The following is a 19,531-nucleotide window of genomic DNA, read 5'->3' as shown; positions in this document are numbered from 1 at the left end:
TGAGTTGACGTTGAGGAGGGGGGAGGAGGCGAATTCCTCCCCCCCCCCCCGCCATGAGGGAGGGGGGGAGGGTCCATTTGGAGGACGTCACCTGGTCATGATTATTAATGAGGGGGGGGGGGGGTGCTCCATGTGGAGTGACGTCAAACGCTCATGATTATTAATGAGGGGGGGGGTGCTACATGTGGAGTGACGTCACCTGTTCATGATTATTAATGAGGGGGGTGTTCCACATGGTGTGACGTCAAACACTCATAATTATTAATGAGGGGGGGGGGGGCATGTGGTGGACGTCACCTGAACATGATTATTAATGAGGAGGGCTGGTCGACGTGGAGTGACGTCACCCGCGTTACACACACACATACATTATTGGCTTATTATAGAAGTAATAACTGCTTTATTTGCCTGTCTGCACATGTGCAGTGTGGTGGTGCAGCGTTTACCATGCTTCGCTACAAACCTGGTGACCAAAGTTCGATTCCTGCTGATGACCAACACCAGTGACAATTATCTGAACCGATCCAGAGCCACCCTGAGGTCAACTCAAACGAGCGCCTGGTGCGGTGTGTAAACATCGCCACTGGGGAGTCAAAGGTTGTGGTACTGGCCACCCACCCCCTCGTGTACCGTACCATGCCAGCACTCGCTTAACAGTCTACTAAGGCTAAAGGGACGATCTTTGTCTATGTTTGCTAGCGTTGTATAGTATTGTCTGGCTGTTATGTATGCTCCTTCGGCGAGAATTAAAAGCAAAGTAGATGAAACCAGCGGTTGTGTCGATACTAGTGGATGGACAAGAATGTTAGAGATTGAGGAACATTTCAGACTGAAGAATGCGTTGACAGAGGGAATAATCAGGAGTTGAGGTTTCAGTAAATAGCAAGTAAATATCTAAACAAAATGACAACTATACAAATAATTAGTGAAGATCTAAGGAAGGCGACACCAGCAGTTTGGACGCGTCTCAAGAATGGATCCTCAGAACACCAGATAAAGTGACGCACACACACTATACACTATACACTACGCATACACTATACACTACGCATACACTATACACTATGCGTACACATTACACACAATACGGATACACTACATTCTATAAAACACAATACAACGGACTACACTATGCGCGACACTGTAGCACATGTGAATCAGAACGCAAGCATTGAGACGTAGGAGTCTGACAGAATGTTTTTTTTTTGATTGGCTGAGTAAAGGACGCCGTGGAACAGACGGCTGATGGCGAGAGAACGACTTCATTCGGAGCCGCGTCGCTGATGAGCAGAGATGAAGTAGAGCTGACGAATATTATTTTTACTTCATTGTCACGTCTGTCAGTTTTTTCTGTCCATCCCCAATCATTTCGTTTTCCAATTGTGCCCGTCTGGGTGTTTGTTCGTGCTTTACTTCTCGTCATTATGTCGTCTCTCTGTCCCGTCAGTCTCCCGCCTGTCTTCATCGCTTTACACTTGAATGTCTGTCTGCCATCCAAGCGAATACAAAAACACTCACGAACCTCCACTCCCTATCTCCACGTAAACGCATCGTGTTGCCAGTGAGTAGATTCGCCTTCCGGTGTTTTGGCAACCTGCAGACTATTAGCAAACAGGTACTTAAGCAATTAAAGGTGTTTGTTCAATACGCCAGACTCTGCCGATGGAGTTTGTTTTCTTCACACACAAATGCTGCTTTATGTTTTTTTAATTTAAATATTTTACCTAAAAAATCCCTTGGGATTCAAACTTCTGATGTGCAAGCGTTGGACACACACAGAGTAACCATGACTCTGGCAAGCTCCCAGACTAAAAGAGTTACATTCTATGATAAAAAAATGTTTACCCTTTTCTACTTGTGGAGACAGAACTCCGCAGGTCGATACATTTATTTAATTCATTACAAATAATACTCTGTTACAGCACTCAGTTATATTTTTTTGTGTTATGTTTCATCCTTCTCTTCTACCTGTGGAGCTTTGTCACCTTGAATATGCATCTGAAATAATACAAAAACACCGCATATCCGGACAGGGGGAGATGAGTTAACTGGTCATGCAATTTTGATTTAAAGCTTTCGTGACTGCAGGTATTCATATTCTTGGTTCTTTCGGTAAAGTCACGTAGAAGGGAAATAATAAAATAATATAAATATTGGTCATGCAAGTTTCTTTGAACATAGTAAATTCTACTGATTCACACACATTGCATGTAATGTGTGGACGCTATTGTGGAAATGTTTTAACGACCTTGCCTGGTATGCAACGATGGGGTGAGTTCAATCGCAGCCCTGATGCCTGTATATTTAGCGTTCGCATGTCTCTCTCCCCGTGGTCGTGTGGATTTGTATCTGGGTCCTCCGGTTTTCCCCTCCACATTTAGAAGCACGCATTTAGAGCATTCGGCTGCTATACATTTCCACATGATAAGCCACTTCGCTGGGATGTTAATGGTGGTGGTCAGGTCCCTTTTAAAAACAGGAGCTATCTAGCTCAGTGGGCCTTACCTGGTGAAAAAAAAACAAAGTTTAGTTGTAATCGTATAGTGAGACATTCGCTCACATTTATTCACAAAACAGGACTTGCTCGATATGAATCGCATCTCGGCCGCGCGCACTCAATAGCCAATCGACGCACACCATGGCATTTGTACGTGCAGTGTGACCTTCTCGAGCTGAAGGCATTTCAGTTCATCGAGAATTAAGTGACCACGCTGACACGCACGATGCCTCGAGGCTAGAAAACACCATGGTACAAAACGTGGCACGTCACTTTCTCTCAATTATACAAGAGGTAAGGCCCTCTGAAGCCTGGGCACGTGTCACCTCACATTTCATGGCAAAATAAGAATGCATCGGTTTATAAACAGGCCACTGCAAAGTGTGGGGCGAGAAAGTGCGTGTTTGTCTGTGCGTGCGTGCGTGTGCTCGCAGGCCAAAGTGTGTGGGTGTCTATTCACGTGAGAATTTGTTTTTGCTTGTTGTGTTTGCGTGTGTATGTTAGTTTCTCTGTCCGCGTGTGGGCGTGTGTGTCCACGTGGCGGTGCAGTGGTTTTGCGTGCTGCGCTACGAATGTGGAGAAATTATTTTGTGGGTTCCTGGCCACGCTTAACATCAGTGGTGGGTGCAACCTGGTTGGCTCATCCTTTCAAAAAGAATAAAGGGTAAAGTAGAGTCATCCTTAAAAAAATAATGCCTGATGTGGTGGGTAAACAGCAGCATTGGAAAGACAAAGGTAACAGGGCAAAGTACTGACCACACCACCCCCACATTCATCATTCTGTCCACAATATCCCATGCCCAAGAATGGGGAGGCTTATCGCAACCTTTGCTCGAAGGATCGGACAGCCTTTCAGTCAGCGCTGCCACCTGTGCAGGTTTTTTGACCCCGGACAATCCGGGAATTGGCACCGTATCGGATTATATTTGTTGTACCGAAGCGTGTGGTGGTATTGTATTGAACTTCGCGAGCTGTGATAGGCCTAGGCCGACCGAGAAATGTATCCAGGTTTGCTCGACAGTGTAAAAGGTGGCAATCCTCTGTTCCGTGCAGCAAGGGTGAGTGGTGGTCATGGTGGCTCGGCCTGCGTTCGTCACCAACTAATCTTCATACCGTATACGACGCAATTCAGCGCCAAGCTTCGAAGAATGCTCGTCTCATTTCTGACCCGCAAGGATGAAGTGGGCAAATTCGTTGAGCTCTTTTGGCGAGGATTTAGGGGTAAAGGAGGGATGGACCCTGTGAGGGTTGTGGAGCCACATGGCTTGGAGGAAATTTCCAACCCCTGTGAGTGGCTGTTTGACGTGCGTCAGGCAAGTGAAGTGATGGAAGGGTAGCAATGCTGCGTGGACTTCCTTACATTACCACCGCTGCAACGGCTTGGAACAAAGTACGGGCTATGTAGGATTAGAGATATGCTCTGGTGGGGGGTGCAGCATAGATTATAATAACTCCCCAGGGCATTATTCGGGATTATTCAACATTATCTTGCCAGACACGCTGAAGAAAAGCTTGAGGAGGAGCACCACTGTGGGCTTAGGCAGGGGCGGCACAGTGTGGTAGCCGTACACTCTGTCTGTCGGCTACAGCAGAGGTAAAGGAAATGTCAACAAGAACTACATCTCTGCTTTATCGACCTAATTAAGGCCTACAGTACCATCGCTAGGTAAGGCCCTTTGGTTGTTTTTAAAATTATTTAGGTGCACCTGACGCTCGACTAATGCTCATCAAGGATCTCCGTGACGGTGGCCGGGCTCAAGTAAAACTGTGCGGCCGAAAGTCGGGGCCCATTCCCTGTTTGTCTTGGGGTGCATGATTCCATAATATATACAACAGTTCCATCAGCGACCTCCTCCAGCTGACGAGGATGCATTGGCTGGGTCATTTAGCTCACATCTCCAAGCAGCTTATGATTGGCCGGATAGTGAGGGCTTAACGGATATGGCACGAATATCAGAGTACTTGGTATTGAGTGGACTCATCGATGACTGATACAAGCCGTGCGAAGAGCGGCCTCTGCGGAAGAGGCTCGTGAAGGATGCTACTGGGCAATGAGAGGCAGGTGCCCCTCCAGAAACAATGCAGCAAAGTGGCACATTAGGGAGTGCAGGTGGTGCATCTACCAGTCATCTCAGTCAATTAACACACACCACCTGGCTCTATTCGGCGGTATTCTGTCAGGTAGCCTTCAACACTTCAAGTGGCCTCAAAGTGTGCCTAGCCTGACACAGGCGCTGTGCTGACATCACAGACACTTTGTGGTGAAATGTGGTTGCTGTGGTTGTGTTAGTAATAAGGGCATAAGTATGTAGGCGTTTGATTGCACGAGTGGGGAGTAGAGCCATAGTACAGCACGATGTCGTAGTACAGCATAGGCTCAATTACCAGCCATGCCCATTTAATGAACAAGTATTCGCTAACACGATTTATCGCTATAGTCTATAATACCAAAGCAAATAGTGCACCACACAAATGCTACGACATATATTAAAGCAAGCAAGGGTCCACAGAAACAAAGATCCCCCCTATAGTCTTAACAGACTATCGGGACAAGTACTGTTTGCGAGCAACTATGAAGGCTGGCATTGCACACGAGGGGGTGGGAGGCACTCCACACACGTGCGTGCTCGCACACACAAGGGCACAAATCACGGACAAACACACGCACATTTATCATCAGCCATTCTACGTCTACTGCTCGCTGATGGAAAATCCCATGTCAATGCAAATCCTTTACTTGACATGGTCTCATCTTAGGTTGGTTCTAATGTTTTCCAGCTAAACATTGCCCAAACCGAAATCCTTCTCTTGGGCGAGGCCACACTGAGCAGAGACTTTAGTGCAAGCGCCGCACCTCCTAAGCGATGACATTACCCTAGCATAGAGTGTTGCGTTTCCTTGGAGTTATCGTGGATGTAGAGCTCTCCTCACACATCGCTCTACTCTGCAGGACCTTCTCCCGTCACCCGCAGAACATCTTCTGGATCTGATACTTTCTTCCCACAGCTTCTGCCGAGACCCTCATTGACGTTTCCATCACAACCCGACATGACCCCTGCAACTTTCTGCTCAATGACCTCCTAAAATGCCTCACCTCCCAAGTCCAAGTGATCCAAAATGCCACTGCCAGCCTCATCTCCGACACCCATTTAACCAAGATAACATCTCCCCCAATGCTCAAATCCCTCCACCGTCGGCCAATCCAACCCTGAATCGATTTCAATACTGAACTGACCATCTATCCCCTTTAATCTTGCTATACGCCATTATCCACTGCAACCTTAAAGTCCGCCATTTTCTTTTTTTTAACTGTTTATGTTTGCAGGCTTGCCTTACACAGGTCAATAACTTTAAGTATCTAGATGTTATCTTGGACCCAAAACTGTCCCTCAAAGTCCACATTGATAATATGGCCAATAATATTTTTCAAAAAATGCCTCTATGGAAATAAATGCAGCATACTACATTGTCTCTATCTTGATATAGTCAAATCCACCATCCTTCCCATCTTTTATTATTGCAACATTGCCAACCGTCCAACCTCCAAAAGCACTCTAAAACGTCTTGTTCCATTATACCACTCGACCCTCCACTTTTCCCTCGACGTCCCCTATAGAACGCATCATTGCAACCTCTCAATCACCTCCAAATTGTCCCCCTGGACATCCAAAGAGACCACGTTTGTGCAGTTGTCTTCATCCAAAAGGTCCTTTAAGTAAATGACTTCTTAACAATTCAAATTCCCACAAGCAGACTCAGAAGTGCTTCCTCCCTGTTCCTACAAAAAATACCAACTATTAAAGCGAGGATTTTTGGCGGCAAGTCCTTCCACGCTGCTGCTCGGCGCGTTACCGAAATGCCCTTGCTCTCTCAGCTCAGGCTCAGTCCCCTCTCTCCAACGTGGGCGCAGCGTGCTCACTTCAGCTGCTGCACCCAACCTGCTTGCCGTTATTTGTCGTGATGCTTTTGTTTTATTGTTCGCTTTCCTCTCGCTTCTCTACGGCCGTTCATTACCCGCCGTCCTTGAATGTTTCGTGCAAATGTGCCTGTTTCAGTTTGAATCGCGTTCATTTTTTGTTGGTTTTCAACATGTCGTTAAGTTGTTCTTCGTTACGCATTGTTGTCGCCTGCACCCGCTGACGTGTTATGTTCCATCATTGCCTGTTCCTCCGTAAGAATCACTCAAATGTTGTTGTTCTTTACACTGAGACCTCCTTTACAAGTGGCAAAATATAGTAACAGGTTTTTACCCTTTCAACTGGTACAAAAATTGACACCTTTATACAAGGCATCATGTTTGCAATAACCACAACACAAGCAGTCTAAATGCAAACAAAAAGAAACAACTCTGATGATGATAATGATATGCACTGTCCTTGAAGTTGAAGATTATATCACAGAATGTTCCATACAACAAATAAACATTGATCGATTGATTGCACAGTGTCTAGAAATGCTCTTAAATTAATACCCAACTCCCAATCCAATTGAATGTTTCCTTATTATCATTCATTATGTGGCCAGTTTATGGTACTGAAGGTACTGTAAACGTATCTCAGCCGCTCGGATGCACTCATTGCACGCTTGCATTGCACAGAATGTCACTCTCGTGATTGCGTTACAGATGGCTTTAGTACGAGTGCCTTTGGGCAAAGAGTCAGATTTTGTAAATCGCACACTGTTTATTAATGTGAAACCCATTATGTCGTTGTTTGCCATGAGGGCAGCCTAATGTAAGTGTTTTGTTAACGTTGTTGTGTGTGTGTGTACGTGCGATCCGGCCTTAATGGGAGCTTGCAAACAGCACTTTCCTCTCGTCTCATACGCTATGTTATTAGACTGGGATTGTGCCATGGTGACGGATTCACCGCTTGTTGCAGAGGTTCACGGTTCAATTCCGTCAGGGCATTAATACTGCGGGTCCATTGACCATTACATTCACGTCTTGTGCATGTTAAAGATCCACTGACGTCGTTCAAACCGAGTAGGCCGTAATCTGAAAATTTGAACTATTAAACATTTTATTTTATTTTACCAGAAGCGACCTGGCCGCCACAAATGACAGCTCAACAAAGTGGCTTATTACGTGGAAGTTTATAGCAGCCAAATATCCTAAACGCAAGTTGAGTCTAACTGTAGAGGGAAAAACCGGAGGACCCGGAGAAATATCCACGCGACCACGTGGAGAAAATGCAAACTCCAAATATACATGGGGCACGGTCAGGATGGAAGCCACGACCTTCTGTATACCAGGAAAGGATGTTAGCATCTCGCCACCGCAGTACCAATCTAAATTTCCAGTGCAGATGCAAATGACTCAATTTGGATGAGACATAGAGACGTCGCTGCGGTGCAGTGGTTCACACGTTGTGTGTCTGTGTTCGATTCCCAGACACACAAACAAAAATAACTGTGGAACATTACATCTGAACCTGTTGTAGGCATCTTCACGATGAACTTAGCTTTACATTAATACCAGGTGATCGCTCACAGCGCTGAGAGGGCAGTTTTTTAGGTGCATATTCAGTTCACTATTAATGTGTTTACTTTGTGTTAAGTTCAAAGTTCATAAAAAAATGAACAATTGATTAAGACGATTATATGAACGAGCTTGCTTTTTAAATCCTTTATATTAAGTTCACTTGCTTGCTTGCTTGCTTACGACCGTGCAAATCTTTCGGTCGTTTTTTAACCCACTCCCCGTGATTCAATCGAGCTGACATTTTGCACACAGACTCGTTGTGCGTGACAATGTATTTTCGTGAAAAATTTTTTCAAAAATGTTACACTTTTTAGGAAAAAATAAATTATATTTAATTACCAATTGCTTAATGGTGGCAGCCATTCATCTGACCCATAGGTGGCAGCCATCTCAAGCCAGAGGACGAGAGGACTCTAGCTGCCACGCATATAAAGGATTTATAGTGAAAAACTTTGTTTTTACGGGTTAATTTTTTAAAAATAATTTAATTAATAAGAGGCATGTAGAGTACCGGTAATCCTGTATTGATACTCGATCTTCAGTGTGTTAGCAGGTGAGTTCAATTTAGTTCAATACGGTGTTGTCGTTCGTGCAAATTGCATCTCACATCTCCGAGGAAGCACAGACAAGCAGGAAGGCAGCAGCGAGGCAGTGAGCTCGCTCAAACAATTGCCCATACTCTGTAGTCTAATATATATCAAGATGGTTTCAGCTATTCAATGGGTATTCATACAGAATAATAATATTTATTTATACTGAAGGAATCCGAAGAGCTATAATGCTCTTTTTCACAGATGTCCAGTAGGAGCAGGTGGAAACTGAAGCGCCTGGAGAAAAGCCACACATGTGAGGGAGCAACGCTCTATCCCATCCAGAATGGACCGATGACATTCGTTCACACTTTGCTGTACCAGGGTACGGCTCCTCAACGCCCATGGGAAGGTAGTTTCACATTATTTCTGCGACCCATCAGCCCTCGCCTCCACAGCGCTGGATTACAGGTATGTGCTACGACTGCCCGGCTAGATTAGCATGAATGACATATATTAATACGTTTATAGCAAACATGAAAATGATTCCAAAGAGGATTAAAATGGGAAATGTTGGCATCAGCGGCTTGGCTTATCACAAGGAAAACAGCTGCCAAAGCACACAGACCATTGCACAAAGCCTACAGCCACAGCATGCCTCTGTTAATTCCAATGAAAGATGCGATTTACAGAAAGTAATCGTAAAAGTAACCACCAAATCAGATTTTGTTACTTTGAAACAACTAATCAGATTCTGTTGCGTCATATGGATTTCATTATACAGCATTATGTGACCTGACTTATAAAACCTCACGTAGTCAAAAATCAGAAACTGATTGCTTATAAAGAGTAATCCTATCGTTACCGATTACGTACACAGAAACATCTACACAACTCAATCTTGATTTTAAGCTTTCGTGACTGCAGGAATCCATAATCTTTGGTTCTTTCGGTAAAGTCACGTAGGTATAAAATAAAATGAATCACGACGTTTCGGGCGCAACACAAGCGTCCGTCATCAGGTGGGAAAGCGTGGCCTGCTGCTGAGGCAGACTGTTTTAAAAGGTTTGAAATGGGTGTAGCCCAAGGGTCATAAAGAAGTGGCCAGGGCTAGTGATGTTAACGTGAGAAATCAGCATGCAACTGTAAGATAACCCCTCTTTATTCGCGGCACTATTACCTGAGACCCATATCCGGTCCGCGAAAACTCCCGATCATTTGTGACCTCATTTATTCCGATCCGCGTTGATCGATTTTCCACAAAACTGCAAAGTGAAGTGACTTCCCGATACTCGTGGTTTCCGCAGAGAAGACTCGCCGGAGTGGAACATTCACCCCACTATCCGCAGGGTTATTTGCAATCTTTTACCCCACAAATACGAGCCATTTCGCGGATAACCCCGTGGATAACAGGGTCCGCGATGTTGGTCGCTCACCTCACCGCCGTGGAAAAGGAGTTATTCCTGCAGAGTCGTTAACGTGCAGAGTTAAATACACGTAGGCCCACAGAGACCCATTTCAATATGCCATGATCCTCGTGTACCCCGTGGCTGATCTCCAGACATTCACAGCAACATTAGCAAGTCGAATTTGAACATGTCTTTGGGCATCCCCTAGGTCGACTCAGCCTTAAATGAGTACCTGTTACAATGTGCAAACGTCATTGCTGGGAGCACAGAGGCGGCAGGCCATGGTTTTGGCCACACCAACTCCTTACGAGTTGTGACAGCCAGAATAGGCACTTGCTGACTGTGGTATTCCAATAATCTGGATGGCTACATGGGAGATATGTTTTCATATCTATGCGGGAGTGCATATGTATGTATGTACACATGGACGTGTCCTTAATGGATGCTTGCTAAGAGCACTTTCCCCAACAGGCTATACGGGAGATCTTTGTATCTTGTCTATGTGTGTGTGTGTGTGCGTGCGTGCCTGTATGCGCGTGTGTGCATGTGCGTACATTCCAGGATGTATTGCTCCCATCAAGTCCTCCCATGCCAATGCCCGGAGGTGCACAAAAGTGTTGGATGATGAATGAGTGTGGGCTCAGTGTCATTCTACAGCTGACTGCATAAGTGGGTATGCGCGCGTGCACGCAGGCATGCGTAATAGGTGCTCGCTAACAGCACTTGCCCAAACAGTTTATCGATGTGACCAGGGAGATTCATCTTTGTAGTCTGTTTGGGTTGGGTCCTTGTGGGTGTGTGAGCATAATACTTGTTTATTCCCATTCTTTGTTGAGTTCAAAGTGTGTGTGTGTGTATATGGAGTGGTGTTTTTTCTTTGTTTTGTTCTTTTGTCATTGACCGTGGGTGGTGCAGTGAATCACGCACTCTGCTACCCACCCAGTGGCCTGGGTTCAACTCCCACTCACGACCAACATCGGTGGCCGGATATCTTCTCGGTCGACTCAACTACGGGCTGGTCATTGTGGCTCAGGCACTGAGTCCACCGAAAGGTGAGCACCGCTGTTTAAAATTGCGAGACATTTCTGTCCCCGGGAGACCAAACGCGGCCAGGAGTTGGCGCGGGCCCCCCTCGCTGACCTCGTGCGAAGCGGCGACCTCCGCGGATCGCTCCCCGATGCCCCAACAGCAGCTGGCGGACCACGTGGGGGACCTTTTGTCTGTGTATGTGTGCATAGGCAGGACAGGCTGCTGAGCCTAATTTTGGGAAACAAAGCGTCCTACCAGCAGCGCATTCGATTCCCCAGGCACAGGCTGGGCATTGGGGCTCATGTGAACGCACTGGCACAGCGTCGCTAATTACCTGCATTGGTCATGAAAGTTATTAGACTTCACAGCAACATGGACAAAAAAGAAGAATCGTCCAGAGTCGATTGTCTTCTTCCGCCAGTGAACACCAGGGTGAATCTAGGAAATGCCTTTGTGTAAATGTGTTTGTAGGTGTGTGTGCGAGTTTGAGTTTACGTGTGTAAACTTGCACGTGTAAGTGTAGCGCGTTGCGCTGCATACCCAGTGATCCGAGTTCTATTCCCGCTCACGGCCAACACCAGTGACGATTACCTGAACCGGTCCTGGGCTTCCCTTAGGTTGACTTTGCCTCAAATGAGTAGCTGGTGCGATGTGTAAACATCGCCACCGGGGAGACAAAGGTGGCCAGACGTGGTGCTGGCCACCCACCCCCTCGAGTGCCGTGCCGGCCTCCATAGGTGCTCGCTAACAGCACTTGCCCCCAAAATCTGTTAAGACTATACAGGGGATCTTTGTCTTGTTTTCTACAACCGTATATGTATACATGTCTGCAAATCTGTATATTAGCTTCACGCATGTGTAATATCGTTGAGGACTCTTGGACGCCGGGGTTGAGGCACACGTATTTATTCCGCGATAGTTGTCACAACTACGGACATACAACACTGGAGGGGGTATCGGCCCCCTCACCCGGCTAGCTGGGAACACACTGCTAGCCCTATCTGACCTACCTCCTAGTCCTCCACTAACGGGCTAGGGGAGGCTATCTGGCCCGACACTGGTAAGTCGGGCTAGGGTACCCGGAGTCCCAGAGCACTAGCTCTGGTTCTCGGGACCACGCCGCTGGCTCGGTCCTGCGCGGCCCTGACAAGGGCGGCGTCCCAGGGGAGTCCAGGGCTCTAGCTAGACGATCTTCGGTCTTCACTGGTTTAGCTTTAACATTGTTCCCCGAGCTCTCCGGCTCATCCCCTTTTAGACCAAAACCCCCCGCTGAGGGGTGGGGCCCTGGGGGATCACGACTCCGGGTCAGCTCCCCAGGCTGCCCGGTGCGGACGTCGTTGAGAGCACCTCCCCGTGCACTCACGAAGCCCCGCCCACTGTGTTTGTTTCCCGTGTGATCCTATGTATACAGCCCCTCCGTAGCACCCCTACACATGTAACCGTGCACACGTGCATTTGTATGCACGTCTTTGTGCGTGCGTACTCATCCTTCCGCACGTGCGTAGATATGCTTGCATACACGCACCCCCACGGGAGTCGTGAGCACTTTGATGCTTGCTATGGAACAACTGGCCTGTTAAACACACACACCATATTGCTCACATGCTACATGGGAGTATATTAATGCAAATGCGAGCTGTTTGCTAGTGCCCTGTAAATAAATAAGGCGTCTTGGGAATACGAGCGAATTCTCTGTGGCAATGAAGAGTGGAAGTGGCAAATTTCCGTGAGCAGTTATGTCACTGCAGTAAATTGGCCATTATAAAAGCGGCAGGAATGATCTTGAATGTATCCAGGTTGGGGAAGTAACCTTGCGGGCTGCATATCGACCTTGAGAAGACGTGCACATTGTGTTCCAAAGCGTGCACATGTGCATAGACGTCCGCGCGATAGATAGCCTGTGAGATTTCCGCAAAGATTTACACTTTTGGGGAAAAAACGAAAAGGAGAAAAATGTTGTGGATGCGATCGGGGAGAGGAGGTTGTGATGAGTGGGGATGAGATTGTACGAGGGGTGCTTGTAGGTCAGGGGTTAACTTTGCAAAAAAATTGGAATTTAGCAGGAGGAAGTGATGGAGATGTGTGGTGGATCCAATGACACTGACAACGGTGACCACATTACCTTGACCTTGTTACGGTTGAGATACTTTCAACAACAGACTGGCAGATCAATCTCCCATGGCTTCTCTAGATAACATGTCGGTCTCTGATAACCTCCTTGAGACAATACACGAGCCTAGAGGTCTATGATTGTGGTCTTTAGATAATAGACTGACGGACTTGTCTTCGATGGGATCTTTAGGCAAGTCTTAAATCATCCAATCCCGATCACTCGCAATGTAATGCCACTCTTCGTGTTGGAGGGAATCCCGTGGAAGTGAATATTGCAGAACTACTTTTGAGATCATTTCAAGGAAGCTCTTACCCGCACAATTAGGAGGGGGGGGGGTAGCATTTGCATGCTACAAAGAGTAATGTTCATCCTTTGACAGTGAAATTAGACATATGAAGTGCAAAAACAAATATAATAATTGTAGAGTAATTGGTGACCGGGCTTGAAACCATCAACTCGTAGCACTTGTGAAGTGTTTAATCAGGTGCCAGTTGAGGGCTCTGACCCTCTGAGCCACTAGGCCATCTCATAACATTTGAGTCCAAATGCTACGCTAGGAATACTTTTTTCAAAGCATAACGAATGTATCCCTTGATTGAAGAAGAGGGTTAACCGAAAGAGACACTGCATCTCCCCTGCTACCCATCTTCCATTCTTTCTCACTCCCTCTTCCCGACAAAGACAATCCGAACGCGAGCAGTTTCACATTTGCGCTGCATCTTGAGGTTGTTGTCGCGTTGTTGTTGTTGTTCAAATGATTCCAAAACCCAAATTTAATGAATCCAGCTGTGTGACACTCTGCAGTCACCCATTCCCTGGACTGGCTGTCGAGTGTCAGACCACGCCCTGTGAGCGTTCTGCTTGGCGGTACTGTGTCGCCAGGCGGTTAGAGCAACACGTGAACATGAATGGGTGGAAGGAGCATGAACAAAATAAACATTTAAGTTTAACACATAGGCTTTCGTGACCAATATCATCCGTAATAGAGTTTTTTTTGTTTCGGGCTGATTGATAGTGAACGCTTCAATCTGTTTCGATGAGACCATTCCCTCCGACTTTTGTTGGAACAGTGACATGGCTCACTTGGCTAAGGAGCCATTGAAGAAGCTTGTTTTTAAATTGTATTTATTTCTTAGCCTCCTTAAGCTTCCATCAGTCACCTCTGCTGTACAAAGCGCAAGTGCAGCTAAGGTTGGAGAACTTTGGTTAAATCTGGGGAGCAAGACACGGATTTCTACACCACTCTGCTGGTTAGGACTCCATCATTAACCAGTACTAGTTGTAGGTAGAAAAAACAATAGATCACGACGTTTCGATCGCAACAACCAGCGACCGTCTTCAGGTGAAGACAGTCGTTGTTGTTGCGATTGAAACGTCGTGATCTATTATCTTTTCTATCCCACGTGACTTTACCGAACGAACCAAAGAGTATGGATTCCTGCAGTCACGAAAGCTTCAAATCAAGACAGTGCCAGTTGATTGACGTCTACACGTAGATTCACTCCGGCCGTTCTCACCCATTGCTCGGACACTCTTGAATCCCTCCTTGCCGACCAAGGTCGATGTCTCCTTCTACACAATCGGCAATAAATGTGTTCCACCAACATATTGCAGTTTTAAATAATTTCTCCTCCTCCTTTACCCATGCCAGACTTTGCAACTCTCTCACAATGTGCCTTTGCCCAAGTTCCCGTGAGCTCGCTCAAATCAAGAGGCATCTTTGTTCTCATCTGCTGTACCATTATCAGTGCTATTAGCCGCTGGTGTTGGAACTGTCAACCGTGATCTCTTTCACCAATTTCCTACACCCTCGCTCAATTCGAGAAACAGTATGTCCTTGTTATAATCTGTTATAATATCATTATCGCACTCTTAGTCTGTGCTCACTTTATATTAAAAGTTGCTGGACCTGTGCTGTTCCAGCAACAATTACCCACCCAAGCCGCCACCTGTCCAACCACACCACCCGCCCAGCCATACTACTCACATAGCCGGCCACCAACGACGTACAACACCTACCCACCCACCCAACCACCCACCAAGTCAACTATCCACACCACCCACCCACCAAGTCACCCATCCACACCACCCACCCATTCACCCACACATCCACCCAACCACACAACTATCCAGCCAGTAATTTACCCAGCCACCCACACACACCACCCAGCCACCAATCCCCACCACCCACACAACCACCTACACAGCCATTGGAATAAAAATACACGAAGTCACAATTGACTTAGGATCTGGTTATGAAAATCCACCCAGCCACCCACCCACAACGTCACCTAACCACACCACCCACCCAGCCACCCACACTCACAGTGTCACGTTCTCAGCCTGGAAGCATCGATTGCGCAGAAGTCCAGCCCACAGCTGCACTCCCACGATCCCGAACACGAAGAACACGAAGAAGCAGAGAAGAAGCACGTTCCCCAGCATGGGCAGCGTGTCCAGTAGCAGCGTCACCAGGATTCGCATACCTGGTGCACAGAGAGGGGTCGTGGGGGAAAGGGGTCGGGGCAAGTTACAAGGAACCTTGTGTAGGGGAGCGAGGGTGGGTGTAAGGTCAAGTTTGTTGATTCGTTTCCGGCCTGCACACACAACACAATAACAGCACGGAGTACCAACCTCAGAGACAACAGCTTTGCCATCGCTAGAGGAGATTCACTGCTATTCGGTCACGTCCGTCAGACGCCGGAGTACGACCCCGACCCGTGCCGCTGTACAGCTGTGCGTCAAGCCGAGGCGCGCGGCGAGACCGAGCGGCGATTGGAAGCGTTCGCCTGGCCCGGCTTTCCATACATCGAGAGGGACACCGGCCTCTCAGCCCCGCAGCCACGGCCTGCGGCTCCGAGTGACCGGCTGGGGTGGAGGACGCTATGTCCGTTTGCCAGGAGAGCAATAGCAGCGGCGGTAGAAGTGAAACGCACTTGTCCAGCTGATGAGTTACTGAACATTTACAGAAAGCTTCACAGTTGGTTAATTGTCACCCAAACTTTCCCCACAGTCATCAGACAGGGCTCGTGCACATTAAGCCCCGTAAGGCCCTAGGCAGTGGTAGGCAATGATGGCTCTGCAGTGCGGATGGTTCCTAACAAGGATAAAACCGGCATGTAGTTGACTCAATGTCCTGTTGTTGTCTAAAATAATACGGCCAGATTTTTGGCTCTTTTTGAGTTGGTGGTCTAAAAAAATGTGCACGAGAACATGCATTGTGGTGCTGTCATGTGACATGCAAGGCGTGGTGGGAGGACGACTCCTTGGGTCACAATAACACATGTTCTTCAAGTGAGCATTGTGGTTGCACAAGAATAACACGGCACACGGACTAGAGCTGTTTGACTGATCGATTAATTAATGCACCTCAGACAGATTGATTCCTTGGTTGATTGCACCTGGGGTTAATGTCTCACGAAGAGATAATTGCGAGTGTGAAAAATCTCTTCGGCCGACTTGTGGGCGGACAATAGCTTGCGATCATGACGACTAGGTCAGCTAAAATGGTAACGACAACGATATAGGATCAACGTGATCATATCATTATCATCAGCCATGATCTATCCACTTCTGGATGAAATCCTTTCCAATTATGTCGCCAGCCCTCATTCAGCAGCGTGAAGATGTCGCCAAGACTGCTTCACCACCACCAATGCCCACAATCCATTGTAATTTACTTTTTGTGATTTACATTTGTAAACGTGATATACAAATTGTGAAGCTAAATCAGGAGTGAAAACCAAAAAACGATTTTAATTGGAACACACAACTAGTAATGCACAGTGATACCATTGCTTTAATGACTAAATTACCTATAGGATTGACTACTGCGCTACAGTATTGCATTCCGATTGTTATGAAGCTGTATATATTTCTCTGGAGGCCCCGGGCTGCAGCCCATAATGCCCCTGCATTAATGTGGCCCTGGCTATGAGGTGGTGTTTATTGCGGCAGGCAGTGCAAGAACGAGGTTCATAATCTCTCTGTTAGAAGGTTTGGTGTCGTTCCCCGCCTTTCGGCATTGGCATTTCTTCCCATACCAAGTAAGAAACAAACAATTGGCTAGACGGAATAAGCAACGTATAATCTGGAAAAAATTTTATATGGAGACTCAATGAAGATTTCCTAAGTAAACATTTGAAATTATGATGATGATGATTATTATTATTTGGCCAGGTGACGGCCTTCCATTTAAAGTGGAGACTGAGCAGATAGCAACTTGGGACAATACAACATGCCAATACTGGTCCCGTCACTGTACTATACATTGGTCGCGAAAGCCTACGTGTTAAACTGATTATACAGTGTGTTTAAAAAAAAGATAGACCCAATTCCAAAGCGGTATATTTCACGATGGCAACATGTTACAATTGCACAAAAAGTTACAAACGGTTTAATGAGTTATCAAGTTTTACGAACCATTTTTTAAATGCTCCATGTGCCCTCCACCTGCTGTACGAACAACATCGAGACGATAGTTGAATTCGTCCCAAACGCCTCTCAAAGTGTCTTCTTCCACTGAAGTTACCGCTGCCGTGATTCTGTTTTAGAGGTCATCCAGATTAGTCGCTAATGGTGGCACAAAAGCAACACGGTCTTTGACGTTTCCCCACAAGAAAAAGTCGCAGGGTGTGATGTCTGGGCATCTTGGGGGCCAAGAGTGTAGCGCCAAGTCTTGGGGTCCCATGCAACCTATCCAACGTTGAGGCAGTGTGTCATTTATACAACGTCGAACCTGCAGCTGCCAACGTGGCGGTGCTCCGTCTTGCTGAAAAATGAAGTCATCGGAATCTTCATCAAGTTGTCGAAAGAGACATTTCTGCAGCATTTCGAGATACGCTTGCCCCCGTAATTGTGTTTCCCTCGAAAAAGAAAGGGCCATAAACCTCTCTTTGAGAAACAGCACTAAACACGTTCACTTACGGGGAATTACGCTCATACTCTATAGTTTCGTGTGGATTCTCTAATCCCCATATGCGCACATTGTGACGGTTAACTTTACCGCTTAGATGAAACGTTGCTTCATTACTAAAAATCAAACGCGGTAAGAAGCTGTCGTCCTCCATGTTCTGTAACATCACATCACAGAATTCTACACGTTTTCCTTTGTCATCTGCACGAAGAGCCTGTACCATTTGCAACCGGCATGGCCTCATGATTAAACGTCGCCTCGACACAAGCCAGACAGTCGTATGAGGGATCACAAGTTCCCGGCTGGCACGACGAGTGGACTTACGCGGGTTACGCAGAAAACTCTCTTGAATTCTTCTCACGTTTACCTCTGAGGTGCGTGGTCTGTACAGCCTGTTTCCTCAAATTGTCTGTACCAACGACGAATGCTCTTTTACATTGGCGGATCAATGCCAAAAACGCCGTTTAAACGCACGCTGCACCGCAATTACGGATTCAGTCTCGCCGAACTGCAGAACGCAAAACGCCCCTTGTGTGCACAAACAGGGGTTGTTTGTGCGCTGGGAGAGGCATCTCGCAGTAATCATGTGACATTATGGGCTAATCATGTGAAACTCTGTGCCCCGCCCTCTCTATGCCCCGCCCTCTCTATGCCCCGCCCTCTCTATGCCCCGCCCTTTCTATGCCCCGCCCTCTCTACGTCCCGCCCTTTCAAGTGGTAAGAGTTTCATTCATGGGCGGTTCGTGGTTGCAGAGATATAGCGATTTCAAATCGGGTCGATATTTTTTTAACACCCTGTATACATGTTCCAATCAACCAGGTTTGAATCCTTCTGTCCTACATCACCGAATTCTCTCAATTTCAACCACGCCTTTTGGATCCTCACTTTGATATCCCTGGAGTCTGGCCATTTTCTGGCACTGCAGATCCTATGCAACTGTTTGCGTGTGACTGATGTAAGTTATAACGATGTTCTGGAAGATTTAGCATTCGAAAATGGTGAGGATCAAGTGTTTAGAGTTATGGCCTTCCTACAAAATTAGGGGCCGTAAGTTTATTGCTTCTCAGGACAGGGTCAGCTGAAGTAAACTGCTTTATGTCCCACGCTAAACGTTTAGAAATACACAAACTCCATCATCAGTGAATCAAGTAATTTTACTCTTGTGTAGTATAATAATGTCGCTATAAATCAGCCAATGCCTGCGAATGGTGTTCAACATATAATGTAATGCCTTGCCAAAAAATATATATAATGTAAATTGTATTAATGCTGTTATTACAATTATGATGGCATTAATACTAAACAATAATGGACCTTCTGTGGGGGGATGCTGGTCATCCTATCAAGCTACTGCATCAACTTGAAACTTTAAAGTCCGTGTCATGGATTTCTTCAAAGTGTCATTGATGATGATGGTGGTGGTGGTGACGAAAATAAGCATGATGATGGTCGCGAGTGCACAGCGTGAATAACGGCGGGCTTTTGAAACGCATTTCACGCCAACCCCAAGAAAAAAAATCTAAATCGGAAGCGCATCCACAAATTGAAATTGTCA

General features: G+C 46.6%; 1 protein-coding gene across 2 annotated transcripts in view; it reads right to left on the bottom strand.

Moving 5' to 3' along the window:
• LOC144934781 (voltage-dependent T-type calcium channel subunit alpha-1H-like) overlaps positions 1–19,531 on the bottom strand; it is a 296,378-nt gene that overhangs the window by 137,470 nt on the left and 139,377 nt on the right. For both annotated transcript variants that reach the window (XM_078860925.1, XM_078860935.1), the window contains exon 5: positions 15,387–15,546. In XM_078860925.1, the coding sequence (XP_078717051.1) occupies positions 15,387–15,546 (160 nt within the window). The remainder of the gene's footprint in view (positions 1–15,386; positions 15,547–19,531) is intronic.

The sequence above is a fragment of the Lampetra fluviatilis genome, chromosome 1, assembly GCF_964198595.1.
Source record: "Lampetra fluviatilis chromosome 1, kcLamFluv1.1, whole genome shotgun sequence".
In the NCBI taxonomy this organism is placed as follows: Eukaryota; Metazoa; Chordata; class Hyperoartia; order Petromyzontiformes; family Petromyzontidae; genus Lampetra; species Lampetra fluviatilis.
The sequence above is the reverse complement of the archived record's forward strand: the minus strand, read 5'-3'. Positions and strand labels throughout refer to the sequence as shown.